The sequence below is a fragment of the Hyla sarda genome, chromosome 3 (assembly GCF_029499605.1).
Source record: "Hyla sarda isolate aHylSar1 chromosome 3, aHylSar1.hap1, whole genome shotgun sequence".
Lineage (NCBI taxonomy): Eukaryota > Metazoa > Chordata > Amphibia > Anura > Hylidae > Hyla > Hyla sarda.
The window spans coordinates 197,162,775-197,187,829 of NC_079191.1; the positions used below are offsets into that span (position 1 = coordinate 197,162,775).

A 25,055-nucleotide genomic window follows, 5' to 3' on the forward strand; every position below is an offset into this window, starting at 1 on the left:
CTCTTTATTTTTTTATAAATCTTTTCTGATTTCCTATTGATTCCCTGAAGGAGATTTGCTGAGTGTTAGGCTTGTTAGCTGTGTAGAAAGACAATACTGCAAGGTGTTAACCCCTGCACCGCCAGGGGGCAGAGCATCTTCTCCGCAATGCTTGTGATCTACTAGCGGCAAGCAGAAATGCAGAGGGTGTGTGTGTGGGGGGGGGGGGAGGGGGGTGTATGTGTATGGGGGGGGGATGAAGGCATTTTGTTCTGCATGGAGACGCCATGGGATTCTGCATCTTCCTGCAATGTCAACACCTTGTATCACCATAGAACATAAATAGACAAGAGATCAGGCTGCTATTTAGTAAACAAGCCAAGGCCAAATAGTAAAGACACAGATCCAGCACAGCGCCCCCGCTCCTGGGGAGATCTGGGGAGGAGGTGCATGAAGACAGAGCTTGATGCAGAGGAGAGGACATTTGGCTACTTGTTTAAGCCAAGTAACCATCTGCTGGGAGAGTGCTGGGCACAGACGGGTTAATAGAGCCCAAGCATTGCTCCAGAGCCGGGTGGCCTTGAGATATTATTCCAGCACTGGGGGTGGGGAGATGTGAGAATAGGAAGGAGCAGAATGCCATTTAACCCCTTGCCATGCGATCAGGATTAGCTTATTCACCGAGCCCCTTGAAGCTTTTTTTTCTTTTCTTTTTCTCCTCTCCCCTCCATTTTCCTCTGCAACCGAAATCGTTCTCCCCTCGCTGTGTCCCCCTCCCCTCAGAGGTAAGGCGCAGGCAGGCAGTGTGGAGCTATCCGGCGCTGCCCGTTTCCAGGGTGAAATCCCCTCCCCTCCCCCCACTCTCTCCAGCCCCGTTCACATACAGACGCTGCCTAATGAATACCGCTGGAGAGGACTGAGGCTTTCTATAGGGAAGAATAAAAAGTATGAGGGGAAGCGGAGCGCTCCAGTGTCCCCTATGAGATGCGGCTGCCGGAGGGCTGGTCAGAGCTGAAGCGGCGTTCAGCACCAGAGCGGTGGACAGCTCCCTACCCGCATCCCGCAGCCTCCTCAGTGTACAGCAGCTGGACAATGCAGCCTCCTCACTGATCGCCTGCGCTGGAAGTAAACGCTGCTCCCTCTCTCTCTCTCTCCCCTGTCTCCATTACAGGCTGTCAGTCTCTGCCTTACTTCAAGGATCTCTCCATCAGCCATAACATTGTCCTCTTCTCTCCCTTTACAGGAACGACTCTTTGGGAACCTGGTCCACCCAAGGATGTAAAACTGTGCTCACCGATGCATCCCATACAAAATGCTTATGTGATCGTCTCTCTACCTTCGCCATTTTGGCTCAGCAACCTAGAGAAATAGTAAGTAACAAAGAAAAGACTTGTAAGAAGCAGCTGGGACGTGTTAGCATTGATAATGCATGGATATAACCTCTGCATGTCCGTCTATGGTGCCAGGCTGCACACATTCACCTACACCCTGGCATGTCCATGTGCTGCCATTCATAGAAGAAGACATGATTCTCCTAAATACTGGAGGGGATGGCTTCATTTCTTATTGAAACCCCAATCTGGAAGATAACAAGACATACAGATCAATAGGCAGTGTTTGTTTCCTAGCACCCAGCAATACTGGTTCAGCATACTGTATAGTGGCCATTGGAATGGAGATTGCTTAATAGATTGCAGATATTCACTGGGCATTTCACAGTCTTATTGCCTTAGGTATATTGACCTTCCCTACAGGAGACAGATATGAGTATGAACAGGTAAACGGTATATTACGTATAGAATTCTGATGCTTCTCAGTTTGGATATTTATCATGAAATGACATGCGATGGTTTCCTAGGATGTTCAGGATTTTATCGGGAAGACAGCAATAGATTGTTAGTTTGAATGACGACAAAGTTTACAACATAGTGGAAACCTTGTCACCATAACAAAAAAGTAACTCCCCACCAGAGACCTGCACTTATTTAACTTAAAGTTTGAATGCTGTTGTCGTGGTCTTTAACACATGTATTAGGTTTATTTAATGCAAGCACACATATTGTCAGAATGATATTGATCAATAACGATATATTATTATAATACACTTATCTTCTGTTTACAATCTACAGATCATGGAATATTCAGGTACTCCTTCAGTCACCCTGATAATTGGTTGTGGTCTTTCTTGCCTGGCCTTGGTCACCCTTGCAGTTGTTTATGCAGCACTATGGAGGTACATATCTGGCCTATAAAACCATTATATATTGCACTATTATGAGGAATTTACTCTTCCTTCCTCCTTTCCTTCTTTACTGTTTTGTTGGAGTAATAACAATCTTGAACTTTAGGCATCTTTGAATCTAATAAATGGATCAATAAGTGGAGTCCATGGCTGTTAATGTTTTGAAATTAATTTTACTAACTTCAACTTTGGCTTGGTAGATTACTTATTACTATCCTCCGCAGAGACAGATGATAACATGAGGCCCTGTGCTAGAACAATCTGGGGGTCCCTTACTCTCTCTCTAACATACCTCCAATAATTGTAAGGCTGCTTTTACACTACATGTGTGCCTTCCATGGCACGGAAACATATAAATATATATAAAAAAATCGAAAATGGGGTTCTCATGTATCCATGAACAGAAAAGCATGGGCCTCATTGTTTTTATTGGCCCACCCCTAGTCAAGGAACATAAACATATTTTGACTTGGACTGAAAAGCACAACAAACCATGCTTTTGAGTCCAAGAAAAAACTCTTACTAGCTGACTATGTTTGGGCTAATAAATAAGTAATTGGGCCCGTGCTTCTGTGTACTGATACAAGAGAACCACATTTTCAAATGTTTCCAAGGAATCCATGCCACACCGGGCGCAAGTAGATTGTAGTTGGCTTGCAGCTGCATTTAACAGGGCTTTCCCATTTTTCCCACTTATTATTCACCTAGGGTTATTCACCTATCTACAGGGGAGATTCGACTGCTAGACCCAGCACAGTACAAGAGAACATGTGTACTGCTTTGTTAAATGAAATGGTGTTTGGACAGGTGTGCCATTTAACTCTATAGAGCCGAAGAGTACAGTGCTCGGCTGTCTATGGGAGGCCCATATTGCTGAGTGGGCGGCACTATGCAAGTTCAACTGCTGTTCCATCCAAATGACAGATTGGTGATGAGTGTTGTTGCAGGAAAAACCCCTTTAATGTAACAGTGGGCTACCCTACCTACAGGGCCTCTGTGTAGCTGCATAGGTTGCGTATATGGTATCACCACCTCTGATCCTCACATGTATTAAAATGTTATCTGAAATTAATCTCCTAAATCATACAACCATAGAACAGTCTTAGGGTGCACTCACACTGCCGAATCTCCACTCGCTGAATTCCGCCAGCGGAGATTCCGCCTGGCAGCCACCGCCGGGGATACTTCGGCGCTAGGGCCGCGGGGCACTGAGCCGTCATTGATGGCTATGCAGTGCTTGTGGAATCCGCGCAAAGAATGAACATGTTCCGCCGCTGAAATTCCACCGCTGAAATTCTGCAGTGTGAGCAGGTCTCACGGAGACCCATTCACACTAATGTTAAGTTCACACCGCGGAATTCCACTCGCGGAGTTCCGCTCATGGAATTCCGCAGGGATTCCGTAGTGTGAACGCACCCATAGATGACAGTAAGGAAAAACTTCAACAATAGGCTCTTGTAGCCAAAGTTGTTATCCTGTAACTAAATGGGAGATGATTATATGTATACATTAGGCACTTACATATTATTAGAAATACAGTCATGGCCATAAATGTTGGCACCCCTGAAATTTTTCTAGAAAAGGAAGTATTTAGCACAGAAAAGGATTACAGTAACACATGTTTTGCTATACACATGTTTATTCCCTTTGTGTGTATTGGAACTAAACCAAAAAAGTGAGGAAAAAAAGCTAATTGGACATAATGTCACACCAAACTCCAAAAATGGTCTGGACAAAATTATTCGCACTCCTAACTTAATATTTGGTTGCACACCCTTTGGAAAAAATAAATGAAATCAGTCGCTTCCTATAACCATCAATAAGATTCTTACACCTCTCAGCCGGAATGTTGGACCACTCTTCCTTTGCAAACTGCTCCAGGTCTCTCTTATTGGAAGGGCACCTTTTCCCAATAGCAATTTTAAAATCTCTCCACAGGTGTTCAATGGGATTTAGATCTGGACTCTGGATTGCTGGCCACTTCCGAATTCTCCAGTGCTTTGTTGCCATTCATTTCTGGGTGCTTTTTGGCGTATGTTTAGGGTCATTGTCCTGCTGGAAGACCCAAGATCTCGGAAGCAAACCCAGCTTTCTGACACTGGGCTGTACAGTGCGACCCAAAATCTGTGGGTAATCCTCAGATTTCATGATGCCTTGCACACATTCAAGGCACCCAGTGCCAGTGGCAGCATATCAACCCCAAAACATAATTGAACCTCCGCCATATTTCACTGTAGGTACTGTGTTCTTTTCTTTGTAGGCCTCATTCCGTTTTCGGTAAACAGAATGATGTGCTTTACCAAAAAGCTCTATCTTGGTCTCATCTGTCCACAAGACGTTTTCCCAGAAGGATTTTTACTTACTCAAGTTCATTTTGGCAAAATGTAGTCTTGCTTTTGTATGCCTCTGTGTCAGCAGTGGGGTCCTCCTTGGTCTTCCAAGCGGTCCTCCTGCCATAGCGTTTCATTTAATTTAAATGTCGACAGATAGCTCGCGCTGACATTGATGCTCCCTGAGCCTGCAGGACAGCTTAAATATCTTTGGAACTTGTTTGGGGCTGCTTATCCATCATACAGACTATCCTGCGTTGACACCTTTCATCAATTTTTCTCTTCCACCGACGCCCAGGGAGATTAGCTACAGTGCCATGAGTTGCAAACTTCTTGATAATGTTACGCACTGTGGACAAAGGCAAATCTAGATCTGTATCCTTGAGATTGTTGATATTTTTCCACAATTTTGGTTCTCAAGTCCTCAGACATGGCTCTTCTCCTCTTTCTGTTGTCCATGCTTAGTGTGGCACACACAGACACACAATGCAAAGACTAAGTGAATGTCTCTCCTTTTTATCTGCTTTCAGGTGTGATTTTTATATTGCCCACACCTTTTACTTACCCCAGGTGAGCTTAAAGGAGCATCACATCACATCATTGAATCAATCTTATTTATCCACAATTTTGAAAGGGTGGCAATAATTTTGTCCAGACCATTTTTGGAGTTTGGTGTGTCATTATGTCCAATTAGCTTTTTTCCTCCCTTTTTGGGTTTAGTTCCAATACACACAAAGGGAATAAACATGTGTATAGCAAAGCATGTGTTACTGCAATCCTTTTCTGTTAGAAATACTTAAATTTTCTTGAAAAATTTCAGGAGTGCCACCATTTACGGCCATGACTGTACATTCTATGCATCTTAATGGGCAATGTGTATTGCTTAAAAGGATGTTCCAGTAGCACAAAAATGTTTTTAATTAAAAAGGTGCAGTGAAGAAAAAAAAAAAAACTCACCTGCCCCTATTCCCCATAGCTGCAGGAACTCCACACTCAGCCAGTCCTTGTTCACAGCAGTAACCTGTCTGAGCCAGTGATTGAGTCAGCATTTCTTGAAGGGGCAATATACAGCAGAAAGCAGGAAGCAGTCAGGAGCAATGAGAACTGTCAGAAAGGTATCTGAGGGGGATTTGGGCAGTTGAGTATGGTTTCTTTTTTTATTTTTTATTTTTTTTATTATCGAGCACCTTAAACCAAATATATATATATATATATATATATATATATATATATATATATATGTGTGTCTTCAATGACAAAGCCTATGGTGAAGCTTCAAGTAAATTGAACACTTTCAGATGAATAGATAAACACGTTACATAAATTGCAGAAATGTATGCATCACATGCATGGATTTCTGCAAGTGCTATTCAGATTAATTGGACAGTCACCAAATTTTCTGCAGCAAAACTGCAGCATGTGGAAATGCCCTAAAGGGTTGCTGGCTTTCTGGCTTGCCTACCAGATAACTTCTTAGAACCCAATTTCTATTCCAGAAAAAAATATAGACATTGTTATTATTAATGATAAGTGGAACTGGCAGAAATGTTAGATGGGGATGCAAATGGAAAATGAATGGTTGTGAATCATTGCCATATTTTGATCATCTCAGCTTGTGACAAACACAAATATATACATATGAACTGTAGAACCTGCACATCTGTTTCTGGTTACTGATAATAGCTGAATGTTTCAGAAGCACTGAACTCAGGGATCTCAGATTCCAAGAGAAACATATATGTTTACCAGAGGAGACTTTAAATGGGTTGTCTCAGTACATTGAAGGGGAGTATAGATATTTATGGGGAGTATAGTTATTTATGGAGAGTATAGATATTTATTGTCAATGTACTATTCCCGCTAATCGAGAGAGTCCCAAGTACTATTCCCGCTAATCGAGAGAGTCCCAAGTACTATGCAAAGTGCAGAGGACCCAAAATTTTTGGATGTGCTCTGACATTTTGTTCACCTTTTTATATGAGTTTTAACTACTCACTTGAAATAACTCTGCCCTGTTCCAAGACTTCTCTAAGACTCTTTCTTTCCCTGTGCAATTTTACGGAGTCTTAGAGATAAAAAAAAAATGGTTTTGTTATCCTTTCTAGTCTGTTCTCTACCCTTTACTAAGTATGAAAATTGTGACACTGTATAATAGTAAAAGGAAGCATATAAATACATGTATGGCAATGCTATGGCAAGGTAGTATAATTTGCATCTACTATTTGCGTAGGGGCCAAGTACACAGAATTGCCTAAGAAGATTAATATGTGGCTTAATTTAGAAAAAAAATGGGAAATTAACATTTATTTATGAATTTTGGTAATAGAAAGATTTTTTATTCAAGTCTGCTGCTTCAGTTTGTTATTTGGAGGGTGAAAAATGAAAACAGAATTGGGCGACATTGGCATGAAAATGAATGAGAATAATTTATACACTGGCATTTAGGTTGGTTTCATTTACATTTTTCCATTGGGATGCAGATTTTCTTTTTTTTATGAAGTACCGGATGACATCCAATTATCCTGTGAAACAGGTAGTGTGATTATTTGGGCTAAAATCAAATGAATGCTCCAGGCTGACTTATGTTTTATTCACCATTACCATTATCTGTACAACAAGCCGTGCCAAATTTCCTGTATGGTTTTTTTTATATGAGTTGACAGCTAGGACCTCATACATTATTTCACATTGGAGATGTTAATATTTTTTTCTGTTTGGTAATAGTTATGGATATTTATAACTCTAACCTCTGCTGAACTTATTACAGTATGAGTTGTATATCCCACCAGCATATCTTCTGTCCCACTACTCCCTTAAACTTCACTGTCTATGCAGGCCTTGATCTTGCATAGCACATATTTAAAATATAGATTTTATGTCAGACTGTAGCATTAGGATCGGTTCACATATGTCCGGCATCCGGCACAGTTTCCTTCCGGCATGCATCGCAGGGAAACTAATGCTAGAACTGATCCCATTCTTTTCAATGGGACAGTTCACAATCATCCAGCGTCTCAATTTTAACACCGGATGGTTGGACACGCCAGAAAGCACCAGACAGGGCAACACAGCTTCTGTGTTCCCATGTCCGCAGTGCAGAAACAATGGGCACCAGATGCCATACAACTGATGGCAACTTGTCATCAGTTGTGGCATCAGTTACGTCCAGATCTAGACTGAGTTCTCCTATGCCGGATACCGGACAAATGCGAACCCAGCCCTATAAAACTTTCCCCTACTGCATTTAAACAATAAGAAAAGGTATATGCTTTGAAGAAGCATTATAAACTTGATTACTCTAGGTTTACTTGTAGTTTATGGACTATATAGGTAAAGTCAAGTGCCACAAAAGCTAAGCATTATTGAAAGAACCTGCAAAAAAGCGTGCAACAATAAGCAACCTGTGTGGAAAGGCCTAGTAGGTAAATCATTTTCCTCTCATCAGAACAGCTTATTATTGTTTATTGCATTTAAAACACTGAACTGATGATTTTCATGGCTCACAAATACCTACAGAGGACATCTCACCAACACAGGCATGCTTGTTTTAAAAATACTTCTATTCTCCATTAAAAATATTTGGCAGCATCTGTATTCATAATTCTTGATTATGTTTCTTTGTTATTCTTTCTGATTAGTTATAAATAAATTGACAACTGTTACGGTTCTTATTGTCAAAGGGGCGTGTCCCTATGCAGTCTGACACTGTCCCCTGACTTAACACCCAGTTGTCAATTAATGTATACATTTCGAGAAGGAATAACAAGCGTGGCAAAAGGCAGAGTTCTAAGGACAGATGCTTTATTTCTGAAAAATATGAATATGAACTTTTTACTGAAATAAACATGTCAGGAGAGGTAGTCAGTGGTGCATCAAAATAACTGTTGTTGAGCAAGGGGACCATATACTGTTGTTGCACTGGGACCTTCTACTGTCAGTCCTTATTCTTGACGTGAAGCAAATTTTTTTGTTAGGTTCTGTACACAAGATTTCCCATTTACAATGGATCCCCATACAGAGTATATTATTTATGCCGTCTTGATGTTTGTGATGTTATTTTGCTAGTTGCTATTTAATTATGCTCCTATGTTGATGTCACAAATGAATAACTAAGGTCAATCTTGCTTTCATTAAAACAGATACATCAAATCGGAGAGATCAATCATTCTGATCAACTTCTGTCTGTCCATCATCTCATCCAACATTCTTATCCTTGTGGGCCAAACACAAGTACAGAATAAGGTAAGTCAACTATGTTGCATATGGTTTTCAAATATCAAGTGAGATGACTATGTTGCGTATGATTATGTTGCCTATTTTCCTGGTCTCTTTTTATATTGTTCTAAGCTTATTAAAGAAACCCATAGAGTCTCATTTATCTACTATCTAAAAAAAATCTGTTCTTGTTGCCCATATACAGCACTGCTTTTATGTTCCCATAGCTTTTTAAGAATTAAAGTATTCACAGTGTTAGGTTGCTGTGGGCATCAGGCCTGTTTTTCTCTTAGATCGTTTAGATAAATGATGCCCATAGTCTGTGTGGGCCTAATTTGTGGTTGGTGTTTGTTGGTTTGTTTGATATGTATATTTGATATTGAAGCAGTATGGTGGCAAGTCTTTTTTTTATGAGTGAAAACCTTGTGCCGTATAAAGTTTATTATTAAGAATCTCTGCAAGACTCATGTTTTGAAGTATACTATTTATAATGTGAGCTTGTATATTAGTTGAACTGTAACACCAGAGGAGTCAATTTTCATATCTTCTGTTTTTTGGATTCATTTTAGTGTATTAACAAATGTTTTTTTAAGTAATATTGTAATGGGTGATTGGTTGATGATTTCCCGGCAGCCTCTTGGATGTTTGGAGCTTGATCTCTTGTTTTGCACACTGGTCGCTATAGTTATTACATCAGGCACCATATTGTTATCTGATGTAAACTCCCAGAATGCAGTGTGGGATTGCAATATCAGACCTAAGCAAAGTAGTTAGACCTGCATCCATCAGAACAATTCCAGCTAATTCCAGGTTGCACGCGAAAATATTCTGAATACTGATGCATATAAGAATGGTCTATGAGGCATGATACAGTGCAAAAAGTTATTTCAAACTCACTCAAAAAAATGTGTAGATATTTTGGCATTAACCATAAAATCATGATGATGATATTGAAACATGAAATTATTATTGACTATTGTATGCTGATTGTCCAAATCCAACTGCAAGATGTGAGGTGCATTATTTTTTGTGGCATTCACTATTTTAGTACACGCTGGTTAGTAAATCATTGTCCAGAGTAAACATGCTCAGTTATATACACCTCAGTTTTTTTCTGTGTAGCTTGCACCAAAAAGGCGCCAGAAATGAGAATTTTCATTAGTAAATTTATCAAGCAAAAAATACAGCCCTCTAGTCACGCCCCCTTTCCCAGAAATAAACCCAGAACAATAAAAGGACAAAAATGTGGGAAGTAAGAAATAGTAAATTCCCCCCAATGTATCAGCTTTGCTTAGAACATTTCTGTAAGAGGGTTATCCAGGAATCGGAAAACAGACTTAATTTCTTTCAAAGGGTATGTTCACACTGAGGAATTGGAGAGGAATTTCCATGAGTAATTCTGCTCGTTTTTTCCTCTCCAAATCATTCAGCAGTGAAAACCCCATAGAGTTGTACAGAATTTCTGCCCCTCAGTTCACACTGAGGAATTTCCTCAAGCAGAATTCTGACGAGGAAGTATGATCCGCTTGAAGAAAGAACATGTTCTTTCTTTCAGGCGGAATCAGCGTCGTTCTCCCATAGAGATCAATGTTATTTTTTTTTTCAGTCAGAGGCATTTCAACGCGAAATCCGTGCGGAATCCGCTTGGAATTTGCGCGGAATTTGCACTGAATTTCTTCATGAAAAAAAAGAGGAGTATTTATGAATAAAAAAATACATATATTACGCCCACTCTCCACCCACTTTATATTCAGCAGCCATTTTGAGATTAATTTCTGATTCTGACTGTATTCAGAGTCTGTGAATAATCTCTCTCTGAGAAAAATCCCAAATTTTCACCAAAAATGAGTGGAAACGCCCCTAAAAATCAGTCTGTGGAAATGGCCGCTGGAACTCCTCCCACTCTTCCTCCCACTCTTGATACTCCTCCTCTTCTTCTCCTCCACATGAAACCTGCGAATTCCGCGCAAATTCCACGCAAATTCTGCGTGAAATCGCTGCTAATTCTGAGCGGAAAAAAAAACTGTATTTTGGGGTGGAAATCTTCAGCGTGATTTCCGCCCCAATTCCTCAGTGTGAACATACCCAAAGACTTCTCCCTGTCTGCCTCTGTTTTGGGAGTGGTATTACAACTTGGCTCCATTCACTTCAATGGAACTGAGCTGCTGAACCACACCCAACCTGGAGACAGACATGGAGTGGTCTTTGAAAGAAATTATCTCTGTTTTTCAATTCCTGGATAACCCCTTTAAATATTACTGTTCTATATTAATGAAATAAATACAGAAAGTGTTTGCCTGTATATCATTTCCTTTGATGAAGATGGGGAATTAGCTTCAGGTATAACAGGGTATAATCTAAGGGTTGTAAAAACAGAATTCACTTCATTGTCCACATTTACTGCACTGTTTTATCACATGCAATAATTTTGCCCGGCCATACAAAATAAATTAATGCAAGTCATTTATTCTGTCAGTGGAACTCACACTCCATTTCCAGGAAATGTTCCCATTTGTCATCCACAATGTGGTAAAATGTAGTTGATATAATGATTTGATATCATGAAGCGATAACATCTTATATTAAATTTATGTATACTTCACAGCACTTACACAGCAAATGAGTTACTAGCTATGTAGCGTGTGGGAAAGGAAGCTTTGTTTTCTACCCTGATATTTCATTCTAGATATATTTTTTATCATTGAATCAATAATTCTATTATTATTATAATGATCCCATGGATACATTATTACAGCTCCTTTCTCAGATACATACACTGGTCAGTCAAAACATTAAAATCACTGATAGATGACATAAATGGAATTGAATATCTAGTAAAAATGGTACCTGTTAATAGGCAGGATATATTTGTCAGTGAACAATCAATTTCTGAGAGATTTTAACAGGAGGACAAATTGTGATTTGTCACAGCATTACCAAAACAGCAAAACAATATTGGGGGTGTCCCTTGTATGGAGTGGGGAAAAGATGAGCTAATATGCCATGAGCACCCAAGTCTTATTGATGTGCATAGAAAACAGAGGCTTTCCTGTCTGGTCTAGTCCCACAAAAGTCATGTGTTCCACTATTTGCTGGAAATGTTCATTCTGTTGATGAAAGAAAGGTTTTAGGACAAACCGCGCATTACATCTTGCTGCATAAAGGCTACACAGCTATAAGTTGGTTAAAGTGCCAGAGTGGACCATTCTCCACCACCAACGGCACCTACAGTAGGCATATGTGCATCAGAACGTGATCCATGAAGCAATAGAAGAAGATGGCTTAGTCTGAAGAGTTACATTTTCTTTTTATATCAAGTGAATGCCCAGATATGCATTTGTCATTTGAAAAAAAAAAAAAATACTAACCACACCTCAAAGACCCCACCATAAAATATGGTGCATAATGATAAGGATAAATTGTAAACAGAACGTGCTTCAAATTCACAAATAGTTTATTCATATAAAATAAAAAATACACACTTATAAAAAGCACTGTTGGTATATCCTACCACTGGGCCCTACTGGTGGATCAATAGTAATTAACAACACCTTTAAAATATTAGAACTTTCTCACATATCTGATAATCCTATAGAAATAAAGGAAACAAAGAGAGTGCGACAATGTGCTGTTACTCCTAGCAACTGTGAGTATAGTGTATAGGGAGACAATTCTGCTCACCTTTAGGTGCTGTACTGAGAGTACAACACTATATAGTGTAATATAAGGTCCAGGAGTACTGCCGCAACACCTTCCCCGTCTTGGAATAATTCTAGGCGGTCTTGGGAATATGGAAAACGGTGGTCTGCATCACAGCAGAAAGCATCGGGGTGTTCAGGCGCTCTCCTCGAAGTTGCCGGTCGACCCAGGATGGGGCGAAAATCAGACCCGGATCACCGAGTCAGAAAAAACAGGAAAACTGTCTAGAGGGAAAGTGTTCTTTCCCTCTAGCTAGCATTATATCTTGTTATTCACAGGACCAGTAGAGGAGTACTGTGCAGATTTTAGAAAGTGTTGGGGTATTCTGGGGTCTGCCTGCCGCTGGGGATGAGCCAGAACCAGACAGTCTTCCTGTTTTTTTCTGACTCGGCGATCCGGGTCTGATTTTCGCCCCATCCCGGGTCGACCGGCAACTTCGAGGAGAGCGCCTGAACACACCGATGCTTTCTGCTGTGATGCAGACCACAGTTTTCCATATCTGATAATCCGACACAGTTTTATTAGTAGTGATAACCTGATAGTCTGGCAACTAATAATCTGACAATCTTATTCTATGTCCACATCAAGATATTGTAGTGGAGAGTTCAAATACAGATACGCCGCTGGTCCCGTACTGCGACGGACCTGATTGAATTGTCCGCAACCGTATCCTCAAGTTGCTTTACTTCCTTTATAATAATACTTTTCATGCAGCATCTCTCATCCAGAGGACTGGAACAGACTTCCACTACAGGTGTTGGATTGCAGATCCTGAATTCATATGAGTGTCCAAAGGCAAATAGCGGTGCATATAGTGCTATATTCAGACAAATTATACTCTAGACGTGTTTCAGGGTACTTAGAATGATTACACAACCCCTTCTTCAGTAGATAACGAATACAAACTTTTATTCCTTATCTTCTGAAGAAGGGGTCGTGTAATCAGGTTATAACTACAGGTTATAACTACTATATGTGAGGAACTTTTTGCTGAATTGCCAGACTATCAGTTGTTGGATTATCAGATATGTGAGAAAGTTCTAATATTTTAACGGTGTTGTTACTTACTATTCATCCACCACTAGGGCCCAGTGGTAGGATATACCAACAGCGCTTTTTATATGTGTGTATTTTTTATTTTATATGAATAAACTATTTGTAAATTTGAAGTACGTTCTGTTTCCAATTTATCCTTATCATTATGCACCATATTTTATGGTGGGGTCTTTGAGGTGTGGTTATTATTTTTTATTTCAAATTATTTTGACTGGTGGGGTCGGTATTTAACCACGTAAACCTTGGACTCTATAGCTGTGAGCTGCACATACTTGTTGTTTTACTACTGTGTTTGTCATTTACCTGGGGAACAGGTGACATCAAGATGTAAGGGAAGTATTCATGTGTGAACTTTGACACATACATATTTGTCTGCCCTTTCTTCTACTGGGAGCTCACATAATGTTAAGGACAAAGGTATGATACAAAGCTTTTTGAAGCTCTGAAAATGTTGTGAAAGGCTGGTGATTTCACACCGTACATTACTGAATACATTATGGGTCAGATTTATCAATAACTGTCTGAGACAAAAATGTTATGCCCAAATTCTTCAGGTAAAATGAAAGACACATTTTGATTGGTTAGTGTGTCTTCTTAAACAGTTGTGTAGAGTTTAGAGAATAGATAAGAATGACACAGCTGTACCACCCAACTACTTCATATAAGTGGTATTTTCTAATGGCAATGGTCTTTTTCAGCAGGATAATGCACCCTGCCCAGCACACTATATAAATTGGTCAGGAATGAATGGTTTAGCAAACATTATAAAGAGTTCAAGCTGTTGATTTGGCCTCTAAATTTCCCAGATCTCAGTCTGGTCAAGCATCTGTGCAATGAGCTAGAAAAATAAGTCTAACATATCTATTCATGGCCCACCTCAAAATTTATAGGACTTTAAGGATCTGCTGCTAACATTTTCATTTTTTTTATATGTAACAAATTGCTGTTTATAATGATACTAGTCTTATTACAACAATAGTGTTGTTCATTGGTGTTTTAATCGCAGCAAAAGGCAAATATGAATCTTATTTACCAAAACAAAAAAGCAAGCTTTGTTACCCATAGCAACCAATTAAACTGCAGCTTTCATCAACTGCTCTGAAATAATTATGGTGTGCTATGATTGGTTTCTATGGGTAACAAGGCCAGTTTTTATGTATACAAATAAGGCTATATAGCTTCATTGAACATTGGAATTTTTTGGTTTGTGGATTTTTAGTTTCTTCCATCAATGAGTTTTTGTAAATAGTTTCCTGTGTGCTTTAGAGCAGTATTATTTCCCACTAGAGATGAGCGAATTTTTGAAAAATTAGATTTGGCCGATTCAACAAATTTTCTGAAAAAATTTAGTTCGGTCTGAATTTTTTTGTGGCAAATCTGTATTGGAAACAGATATTTTTGGCCTACAGAGAGCCTCAATAGAGGTGTAGAGCACTTTGCCTTGCTGTAACACACATCTGGTGTGTGCTGGGTTAGTGTAATAATGCTGTTATTCAGTATTACATGCAGATTAGAGGCATTACTTTTAGAATCACTGTCACAGAGCAGCACAAAGACAGAGCTCGTAGGTGGCATCAGTATGAGGAGACCATATAGTGGCTGAATGACACAGCCTGGAGGTGGAAACAGTCTGACGAGACCATAGGGCCTCACAACTGAAAAGATTAAAGATACTTTTTAACATTTAAACTGAAGATTTCAAATAGATGAACCAAAAAAGTTTTATTTAATATGCCAGCAGCTTGAGGAGACCACATGGCAGTACAGTGACACAGCCTGGAGGTGGCAGAAGCATGAGGAGACCATATAGTGGCTGAATGACACAGCCTGGAGTTGGCGGCAGCAAGAGCAGACCATATAGTGGCTGAATGACACAGCCTGGACTTGGCGGCAGCATGAGTAGACCATATAGTGGCTGAATGACAGCCTGGAGTTGGCAGCAGCATGAGGAGACCATATATTGGCTGAATGACACACCCTGGAGGTAGCAGAAGCATGAGGAGACCATATAGCTGCAGAATGAGACAGCCTGGAGGTGGCAGCAGCATGAGGAGAACATATGGTGGCAGAATGAGACAGCCTGGAGCTGGCATCAGCATGAGGAGAACATATGGTGGCAGTATGAGACAGCCTGGAGGTTGCATCAGCAGCATCAGGAGTCCTGAAAGTGACCTGGTGACATAATGGGGTGATGGATGGCAATACCAGTACCCGGTGATGAAGGTGGGTGAAAAAAGGAGAACTTGGCATCAGATGCGTGGCATCAGGTGGGTGGCAGGATCAGAATAGTAGCTGAGGCAGGTAGGCAGAAGAAAACGGTCTCTTTTGTAAAAGGGTTAGTGTGCACAAGTAATTATTGAGGATATGAATTACGTAAAACTTAACTTTTAATAATATTCTTAGGACAAAATATATGTACCCAATTATATTTTTTTTAAATAAAAAAAAATGAAGGGCCTGCAAAAAACACCAAGTGCCACCTACACCACCAAGTATTGATGTGATGCAAAGGCCTCTAAAAGGTTGAAGGGAACAACATATTGTCCATTGTAGCAGGTGGGGGTAAAAAATTCCCCTGTAAGGCCCTACTCTCGCCCTATTAATTCCCTTCTTGGCAGGTGTTACTCGCCCTAAAAAGGGCGGCCCCACACAGGAAACTCTGCCTATTTCCACCTAAAAACCCTGTGAAATGGCAGTGTTTGTAGGTGGAAATAGGGAGAGGTTCCTGTGTGGGGCAGCCCTTTTTAAGATGTGTAACAGTTTCCTCGAAAAGGAGGAAGGGAACAACGTATTGTCCATAGTAGCAGGTGGGGGTAAAAAGTTCCTCTGTAAGGCCCTACTCTTGCCTCATTAGTTCACTACTTGGCAAGTGTTACTTGTCCTAAAAGGGCGGCCCCACACAGGAAACTCTCCCTATTTACACCTAGCTGGAAATAGGGAGAGGTTCCTGTGTGGCGCCGCCCTTTTTAGGGCAAGTAACACTTGCCAAGAAGGGAATTAATAATGCTAGAGTAGGGCCTTACAAAGGAAGTTTTTACCCCCACCCGTTACAATTAACCATGCATTGTTCCCTTCCACCTTTTAGAGCTCTTTGCATCACATCAATACTTGGTGGTGTTGGTGGCACATGGTGTTTTTTGCACACCTTTCCTTTGTTTGATTTCATAAAAAAATTGGGTACACATATTTTATCCTAAGAAAAGTTAAGTATTAGCTAATGCATATCCTTAATACTTACTTGTGGTCTGATGCGAAGGAATATATGTAACTGGGGAGAAGCACCTTAAATATGTTTTGCACTATCCATATTTGTGAAGTGTTGGGGTGGCACCATGGTTGGGGTGGATGCATCAGGCATTTGTAGGTGGAAATCCTGGCTGACCCATGCCTGATTCATCTTCACAAAGGTCAGTCTCTCCACATTTTTCGTGGACAGAGGAGTTCTCCTTGGGGTTACGGCGCAATAAACACCCGCTCTGATGGCACACTACTGGCTGGGCAGGACAGCTTTTCCTGTCAGTTGTGGCCACAAATCAAGTTTGGCTGCCCAGAAGTCCAGCGGATCTTCAAGGTGTGTTGGTATGGTCATGTCAAGGTATGCCACCATCTGCTGGTTCAGGTCCTGCTTCAGGTCTACCTGCTGCTGCTGAGTTGCTTCACTATGCCTGTAAAGAATGCTACTTTTCAGTGACTCTAGACTCAGGCTGCTGCTGATGGAGCTGGTACTGGTCCTGCCACCCCATCCCTCCCCAGCAGCCATGGCAGTGGAAGGTGAGCGCAGAGGACCCACCTAGTCAGACCTGTGAGAGGATGGACGATGGCGCAGATAGGCATCGGCCAACTAACTACGTAGGATGTCTCTGTAGTAGGTCAATTTGTCCTCCCTCTCAGTGGGTGTTAAAAAGGCTTCCTTATTGTGCCGGTAGCGAGGGTCCAATAAGGTGGAGAGCCAGAAGTCATCCCGCTGCCAAATGGTGACAATTCGGCAGTCTCTGCGCAAGCAAGTGAACATGCATAATGCCATTTGTGCAAGTGACTCGGAGGGACTCCCTGCCTCCATCTCCACTGCATACCGCCATGATGTGTCTGGGTCCTCTGTCTTACCTTCCTCATAATCCTGTAGCTCCTCTAGCTGCTCCTGCTCCTCCTCTCCTGTCAGATGACTAAAAAAAATGCCCATCTCATGACACCTAAACTGTGCACCACTGTGCCCCTTCCCCCTCCTCCTTCTCTTCCAGTTCAGCCCCCACAGGGCTCATGTGGCTGTGAGATGTAAGTGCCATGTCTCCAGTGCCCTGACCAGCCATCATTTCCAATACGGGATGTAGTAAATGAAGCAGTGGAATGACGTTCTTCATCCCGTAATCCTGGCGACTTAATAATGTGGCTTCCTCAAAGGGCCTGAGCAAACGTCAGGTGTCACATATGAGCTGTCACTGGTTGACATTGAAGTTACACTGATAAAAAACCCTATCTGCTTGGATCATCAAGAAATCGGTGATGGCTTTTCTCTGTTCATATAGTTGGTCCAAAATATGGAGGGTGGAATTCCAATGTGTGGAAACGTTGCAAATCAGACTATGTTGGGGGATACCGTTGTGACGCTGCAGCTCAAGGAGGGTGTGTTTGCGGTGTACGAGTGGCTTAAGTGCATGCAAAGTTTCCTTCCCATTGTTAGGATGTCTTGCAGATGGGGGGAACACTTCAAGAACCGCTTGACAACCAGATTGAACACGTGTGCCATGCAGGGCGCATGTCTCAGGCTTCCTAGTCACAACTTCCCGTTGTCAGTCACCATGGTTTACATTTCCAGTTTTCGTGGAGCAAGGCATGATTTGATTTCTTGATAAATGACTTTTAGCAGTTCCTCCCCTGTGTGACTCTGTTCGCCAAGGCAAACCATATGAAGAACAGCGTTACACCACTGTGCCCTGCTCATGGTATGCTGTAGGGCCATTGAGAGCATTTAGTAGGAAGCGGCGTGACCTGTCCAAGTTGCTGTTGTGGCTGTGCAGGAACCACATTTACCCAGTGGTCTGTAAAGGACATATATTGTCCCTGACCGTAGTTACAGCTCCACACATCGGTGCTGCCAGGCACTTTGGTACACGCCAACAGGCTCAAAGACTGGCCCACCTTCTCTTCCACAAAATTGTGCAGGGTTGGTACTGCCTTCTTCGCAAAGAAATGACGGCTTGGAACTCTCCACCTCGGCTCGGCACAAGCCATCAGTTCTCTGAAAGGTGCAGAGTCTATCACTTGAAAAGGGAGGGACTACATCACCAGCAACTTGGACAGGAGCACATTCAGCTTCTGCGCCGTTGGATGAGTGGGCGCATGCTGGTGTCTTTTTTCACATGGCTTCGCCAATGGATTGCTGGCAGAATGACTGACTTGAAGTAGGAGGAGCAGGAGCATCTGGAGCAACAGAAGATGGGTATGATACACAGCTCCCTTAGGCTGAGGTGGTGGAGCCTTGGCTGGCTGAAACAGGGAGCGGCATGCCACTGGGTGATGCAGCAGACTGAACTACCACATCGGAGCCACGGTTCTCCAAGGCCGCTTATGGTGACGCTGCATATGTTGACGCAGGGCCGTGGTGCCAACATTGGGACCCTGGCCACGCTTTACCCTCTTCCGACACATTTTCCATGTGGCCAGTAGTTTTGAGCACGAATATTCGCAATTCAAGAATATGGCGAATATAGCGCTATATATTCATAATTACTAATATTCATAATTTTTTTTTCACACAGAACACATCACAGCGATCTCACCCCTCGCTGATTCCAGCTTGTGGTCTAAAGAAGGCTCCTGAGCGACTATTCGCGAATATTGTCACTAAAATTAGATAGGTAGATAGATAGTGACGATATTTGCGAATATGACATGACAATATTCAAAATGAAAAATGTCATAGACCCATTATCACTTCTGTATAGACCAACAATAGACCAAGAATTTGGAAATAGATAGATAGATGGATAGATAGATATTGTAGAAAGGTGGGCAGCACTGCCAGGTGTAGTCTGGTGCTGGCTGGTAAACTCGGTCACAGGTCCAGTAAATCCAATAGAGAAACAGCAGCACTCAAATTCCGTGAAAATAATGTATGGCTTTTATTTAACCAAAAATCTGATAAGCCTTATAAGATGTTTGGTTGAATAAAAGCCATACATTATTTTCACGGAATTTGAGTGCTGCTGTTTCTCTATTGGATAGATGGACAGATAATATAGATAGATAACATAGATAGATAGGTAGATAGTTATCCCCATGCACATACGCGCATGCACATTTACGCAAATGGAAATTACCGCAAATATGTAGAATATGCAAATTTTGCGAATATAGGACGAATATTCATCCATATATTTACGAAATATCACAAATTTGAATATGGCATATGCCACTCATCACTAGTGGCCAGGATAACATCCTCCGGATGCTTGATTTCTTGATGAAAAACTGCCACACCACCGAGTAGCTGATTTTTCCACCAACACTCTGCACTGATTGACTGCTACTGCCGCCATCTCCATGAACCCCTGTTCCACTACCTCCCGGGAAGGTAGGCTGCCGCGAACCAGGTGGTCTACCCTGGGCACGTTTGGCTCCAGACTTTCCACTTCTGCCACCCTGCTTACTCCCAACCATGCTACCACCTTGCTGGCTCAGCTGCTGCCTCACAGGCAACCTGCAACCCTCTTCTCCTGATGATGATGAAGCCCCCTTGCACCCTGCTCCCAAGTGTGATTGGCTTCATCATCATCGAGCTGTGTCTGCACGTCACTGATGTCCTCCTCAGGTTCCTCAACAGTGTCTGCTTCAGGAGTCTGAACACCCGCAAAACCACCTCCCATGCAACTCTCCTCATCACTACTTGCCCACCTAGCGGAGGAAGTGGCGAATGTCTCCTCCACTTCTTGGCTGGGCAGTAGCTGCTGACTGTCCTCTAGTATATCGTCCTCACTAAATAGTGGAGCTAAACCCACAGCATAAGATATTTCTGTGGGGGAGAGAACAGCATATTACAGAGGCAATGGGAGGGCAGGGACTGCTCCCTGGCCATGCCAACTGAGGGTTCTGTCTAAGGAACCCACCGACTGTTGACTGGGGGTGTCAGATGTCACTTGTGATGAAGTGGATGACTGTGTTAACCAAAGATGAGTTGCTAGTCGAGACACAACCGCCAGCTGCTGGCCTCTCCCTGCGACTCCTGCTGCCACTCGCCCCAAGTCTTCTGCAACCTCTGCCTGATGAATTTAGGCCTCTGCCACTCCTCTGTGCATGTCCTGGCACTTCTCTGCCTGACATGCTTAGTGCGTATATGAGGGGAGTACAATGCGCTCCACTACGCGTAAAACAGTATTTGTCTACAGCACCAGCGGGTGTGTACTTTTGGCTGGCTTTTCACAGTATCTAGGCCTTTAAGACTTTAACAGGAACAAAATGGTACACCATTTAGATGTACGCATGTGGTATGCACTTATGAGGGGAGGACAATGCACTGCAGTACGTCTAAAACAGTATTTGTCTACAACACCAGCAGGTGTGTACTTTTGCTGGGCCTTTCACAGTATCTAGGCCTTTAAGACTTTTACAGGAACAAAACGGTACACCACTTACACAGGTTACACTTAATAGAGGACAATACGCTTTTAGTGCTCTGCTGACCCTAACTGGATGGCTACTATTAGCTTTTCAGTTGTTGTACACACCAGTGCTGCAGCACACAGTCGCTGTGTACTACACCCAAAATTGCACTTTCTCTCTCAATCTCACTCCCTTCCCTAACAGTGCTTCTAGGCTGGATTTGGGTTTGAGGTGAATCGCTGCTGTAAAAAAAAGTTTTTGTGCAACACACTGCTCTCTGTCCCTCTCTGCAATGGAACACTGATGTGACTGGGAGGTGAATTGCGGCTGTAAAAAATGCTTTTCTGTGCAACACACACTGCTCTCTGTCCCTCTCTCTGCAATAGAACTCTGATGTGACTGGGAGGTGAATTGCTGTGTAAAAATGCTTTTCTATACAACACACACTGCTGTCTGTCCCTCTTTCTCTGTAATAGAATGCTGATGTGACTTGCCGCAAGATGACTGCCGATTATATAGGGCTGTGACATCACGGGGGTGGCTGGCTGCTGATAGGCTGCATGCTGCATGTAATTCCGGGTCATCCCGCTGACCCTTGTTCCCGCCTTCCCAGGATTCCTTGCCCCATGTTCTCACATGTGGATCCACCATTTTAGATGCCCAGCCCCTCGAGCATGGGCCACACTAACTGGTGTTTAATAAAGCGATTGGTGCCATCGAATCGCGGCGATATTCGCATTCATTACTAATTAAATATTTCCTGAAATTCGTAAGGAATTCAGATTTGTCAGATTCAATACGCTCATACCTAGTTGACACTGTTAGACATTTACTTTATATCTTATTCGTAACGTGTTAATTACCAGCTGAAGTGATGTGCATAATGTAAATAAAAAATGTACGTTTACCAACATATACCAATAATGCTTGTGCTAATGGTTGAAGTGATAGAGACTTAATGATCAGAAAAATAAGTATAATGAGTTGTTTAGTTGACCACAGGAGTAAGATGTAACATTTTGATATGTGAAGTCACCCATACAGCATAAGTCTTTGCTATGTGCCCACTTCTGTTGTAACAATGCTTTAATTGGTGATCATGCTCTGATTCAGTGCAGTAAAGACCAACTTAAAGTTACTGTGCTGTGACCATTTCACTAATTACCGTAAGAGTCTACAGTCCCTGAAATGTAAAACACATAAACACACATCTAATGCCACTATTGTTTTTTTTTCCATTGGAAGCAGTTCATTTCATATTATAACAAACATGGTAGCACTGTTTTATAACTTTATAGCACCTAACGGGGCATGCTACCATTAACCATTCCTTCAGAAAGACTTCACCATAGGTGACCTGGCAACCGAGACTTGTAATCACCACAAATACTAATATTGATAGCATAGAAGTATTTCATAAACATATTAACACTTTGAATTTAGATGTTATATGGTCACTGTCTAGTGTTATTAGGTGGCTCATCTACTTAGGCATAGTATTGTATAATATTTTTGCAGGGTATTTTTATGCATACTGTTTGTAGCACTATAAGGTATGGCTATTTGCATATTGTATGACAATACACTATGTAGAGAGGGCATCAAAAGAAAAACTATGCAAAGCACGGTCCAACATAAGGCTGGCCATGGCACTTATTACTCTTGTTGTGTGTTAACCGATGTACAACTGGCATGTAAATCTGGCATAGCCCTCACCTTCTAGCCCCTCCTTAACTAATGTACAGAGCTCTATATGTCAGTGAAGGGCTGTGAGGTGTAAGTGTGCAACAAGGGGTGCAACACTGTGGCACTTGAGCAGTTTGGCACTGCCTCTTTGACACTCAGCTGAGAAATAAAAAGCAATTTTGCAATATTGGCATCCACTAGAGATGAGTGCATTTTTGGAAAATTCGATTCAGCTGATTCGCCAAACTTTTTGAAAAAATTTGATTTGATCCGACTATATTTGTGGTGTATAATAAAGTGTGTGTTTTTAACTTTTTTTTTCTTTATTTTCCTAAATTTTTTAGGTAGTACTATTGCTCAGAGCATGGAACAGACTGTACCATGATGGGAGCAGTAGTACCTCTACTAAAAGACAGATCACCCCGGGTGTCACTTCTGACACCCGTTGCGATCCTTCTGTATAATGTATAGAAGCGGGGGGATGGCTGCTTTTCTGCGCAATCCTACACTATGTTCTGCGATTTGCAGTTCTTCACATCACAGATTCATATTTCCTGCAGAGAGCTGTGATTGGCCTGATGGTTCCAGCCAATCACAACTCTCTGCGGGAAATATTAATAATAGGTAATTATAGGGCAGTGCAGGGGACCAGACATGAGCGGCCGTGCCCCGCATCTATACATTATACAGGACGATCACTGAGGGTGTGACACCTGCTGTGATCTTTCCTTAACTGCACGTACTACTCCTCCCAACATGGATCACACTCTGCTCCATGCTGGGAGCTGTAGTACCTGCATTAATAGACAGATCGCAACAGGTGTCACTTCTTACACTTGTTCTGATCTGCCTATTAATGCAGGTACTACAGGGACTAATTATCGGGAGCGAAATTATATATATTTTCACTTTGCTTTTTTACCCCCATTTATTTTATTTTTTCCGGCATTTAGATGTGCTGGTATGAATAATTGCAGGGGTCAGAGACGAGACGAGGACATCCATAATATGTATAATACAGTAGGCAAAAAAAAGCTGGCGGTTTCCTTAATTTACCAAAAATCTATAAATTTATAGGTCTTCTATCAGAAATTAAAAATACTTCAAATTGTTATTTGCGGAGGCAGATGGCCAGGACAATAATGTATGTATGTATTTAATGTAATTGGGAAAGACAATGTAATTGTAATTATACAGTATGAGCTGGTTTTAATTGACAAATTACTGGAAAACTTTTCTTGCAATGCTCTGTTTGTGAAAAATCACATAATAAACAGTAATCTCTCCAGGTACTAAGCAGGTATGTGGCTCCTCCTAATTTATTGCAGCAAACTTTGGTCATCGTTTAATACTTATACTTATGCTTTATAAGCAAACATTGCAGAAAGTGCTATTATCTTAGCCAACAAATAAATAAAAATTCACAAATCCCAGGCCAAATTGGGACAATGACATTTCTGCTAGCTTACAAGCAATGTGTGCTTTTTCAACTACTTTATATTGCTCCTAATGCATCTAAAAAAATGAAACTACAAAAAGACTTGACTAAAAATATCCTCTCATTTTGTGACTAGAGCTCCTGTATAGACCTTAGTGTCTCCCTGGATGCAGACTACAAACCAACCTTGTGTAGTCAGATCCAGCAGTCATGTCCCTTAGCATATGTCCATGGCATCCTTCTTTACTGTTGAATTTTCTTTAGCAAGAAATCTATATATATATAAAACTCAACGTGTGTGTGTGTATGTATGTATGTGTGTATGTGTGTATGTTCCACAAAAACTTTCAAACGGCTAAAGATATTAACATGAATCTTGGCACATGTTACTTATATGTCAACAACAAACATAGGATAGGTGATTTTACCCTTACTCACCCCCATTTGCCAGGGGCGGGGCTTATGTTTAAAGTCCCATGCAAGTCAATGCAAAATATATATTACCGCATAACTTCCAAACGGCTGGAGATATTTCGATAATACTTGGTCACATGTTACTTATATGTCCACTTAAAATATAGGATAGTTAATTTAACCCTTAACTACTCCCATTTGTGAGGGTCGGGGTTTTTGTTTAATGTCCCTTGCAAATCAATGGGAAATGTATTTTCCCATATAATTTCCGTACGGCTGTAGCTATTTCAATGCTTGGTACTCATTACGGGTCGGGATGGGAGGTCGGGATAGGAGGTCGAGATGGGAGGTCGAGATAGGAGGTCGGGATAGGAGGTCGGGATAGGAGGTCGGGATAGGA

General features: G+C 41.6%; 1 protein-coding gene across 9 annotated transcripts in view; it reads left to right on the forward strand.

Moving 5' to 3' along the window:
• The window catches only part of ADGRB3 (adhesion G protein-coupled receptor B3), an 889,024-nt gene that overhangs the window by 718,273 nt on the left and 145,696 nt on the right, over positions 1-25,055 (forward strand). For all 9 annotated transcript variants that reach the window (XM_056565824.1, XM_056565820.1, XM_056565821.1 and 6 more), the window contains 3 exons: positions 1,223-1,349; positions 2,109-2,212; positions 8,691-8,793. In XM_056565824.1, the coding sequence (XP_056421799.1) occupies positions 1,223-1,349; positions 2,109-2,212; positions 8,691-8,793 (334 nt within the window). The remainder of the gene's footprint in view (positions 1-1,222; positions 1,350-2,108; positions 2,213-8,690; positions 8,794-25,055) is intronic.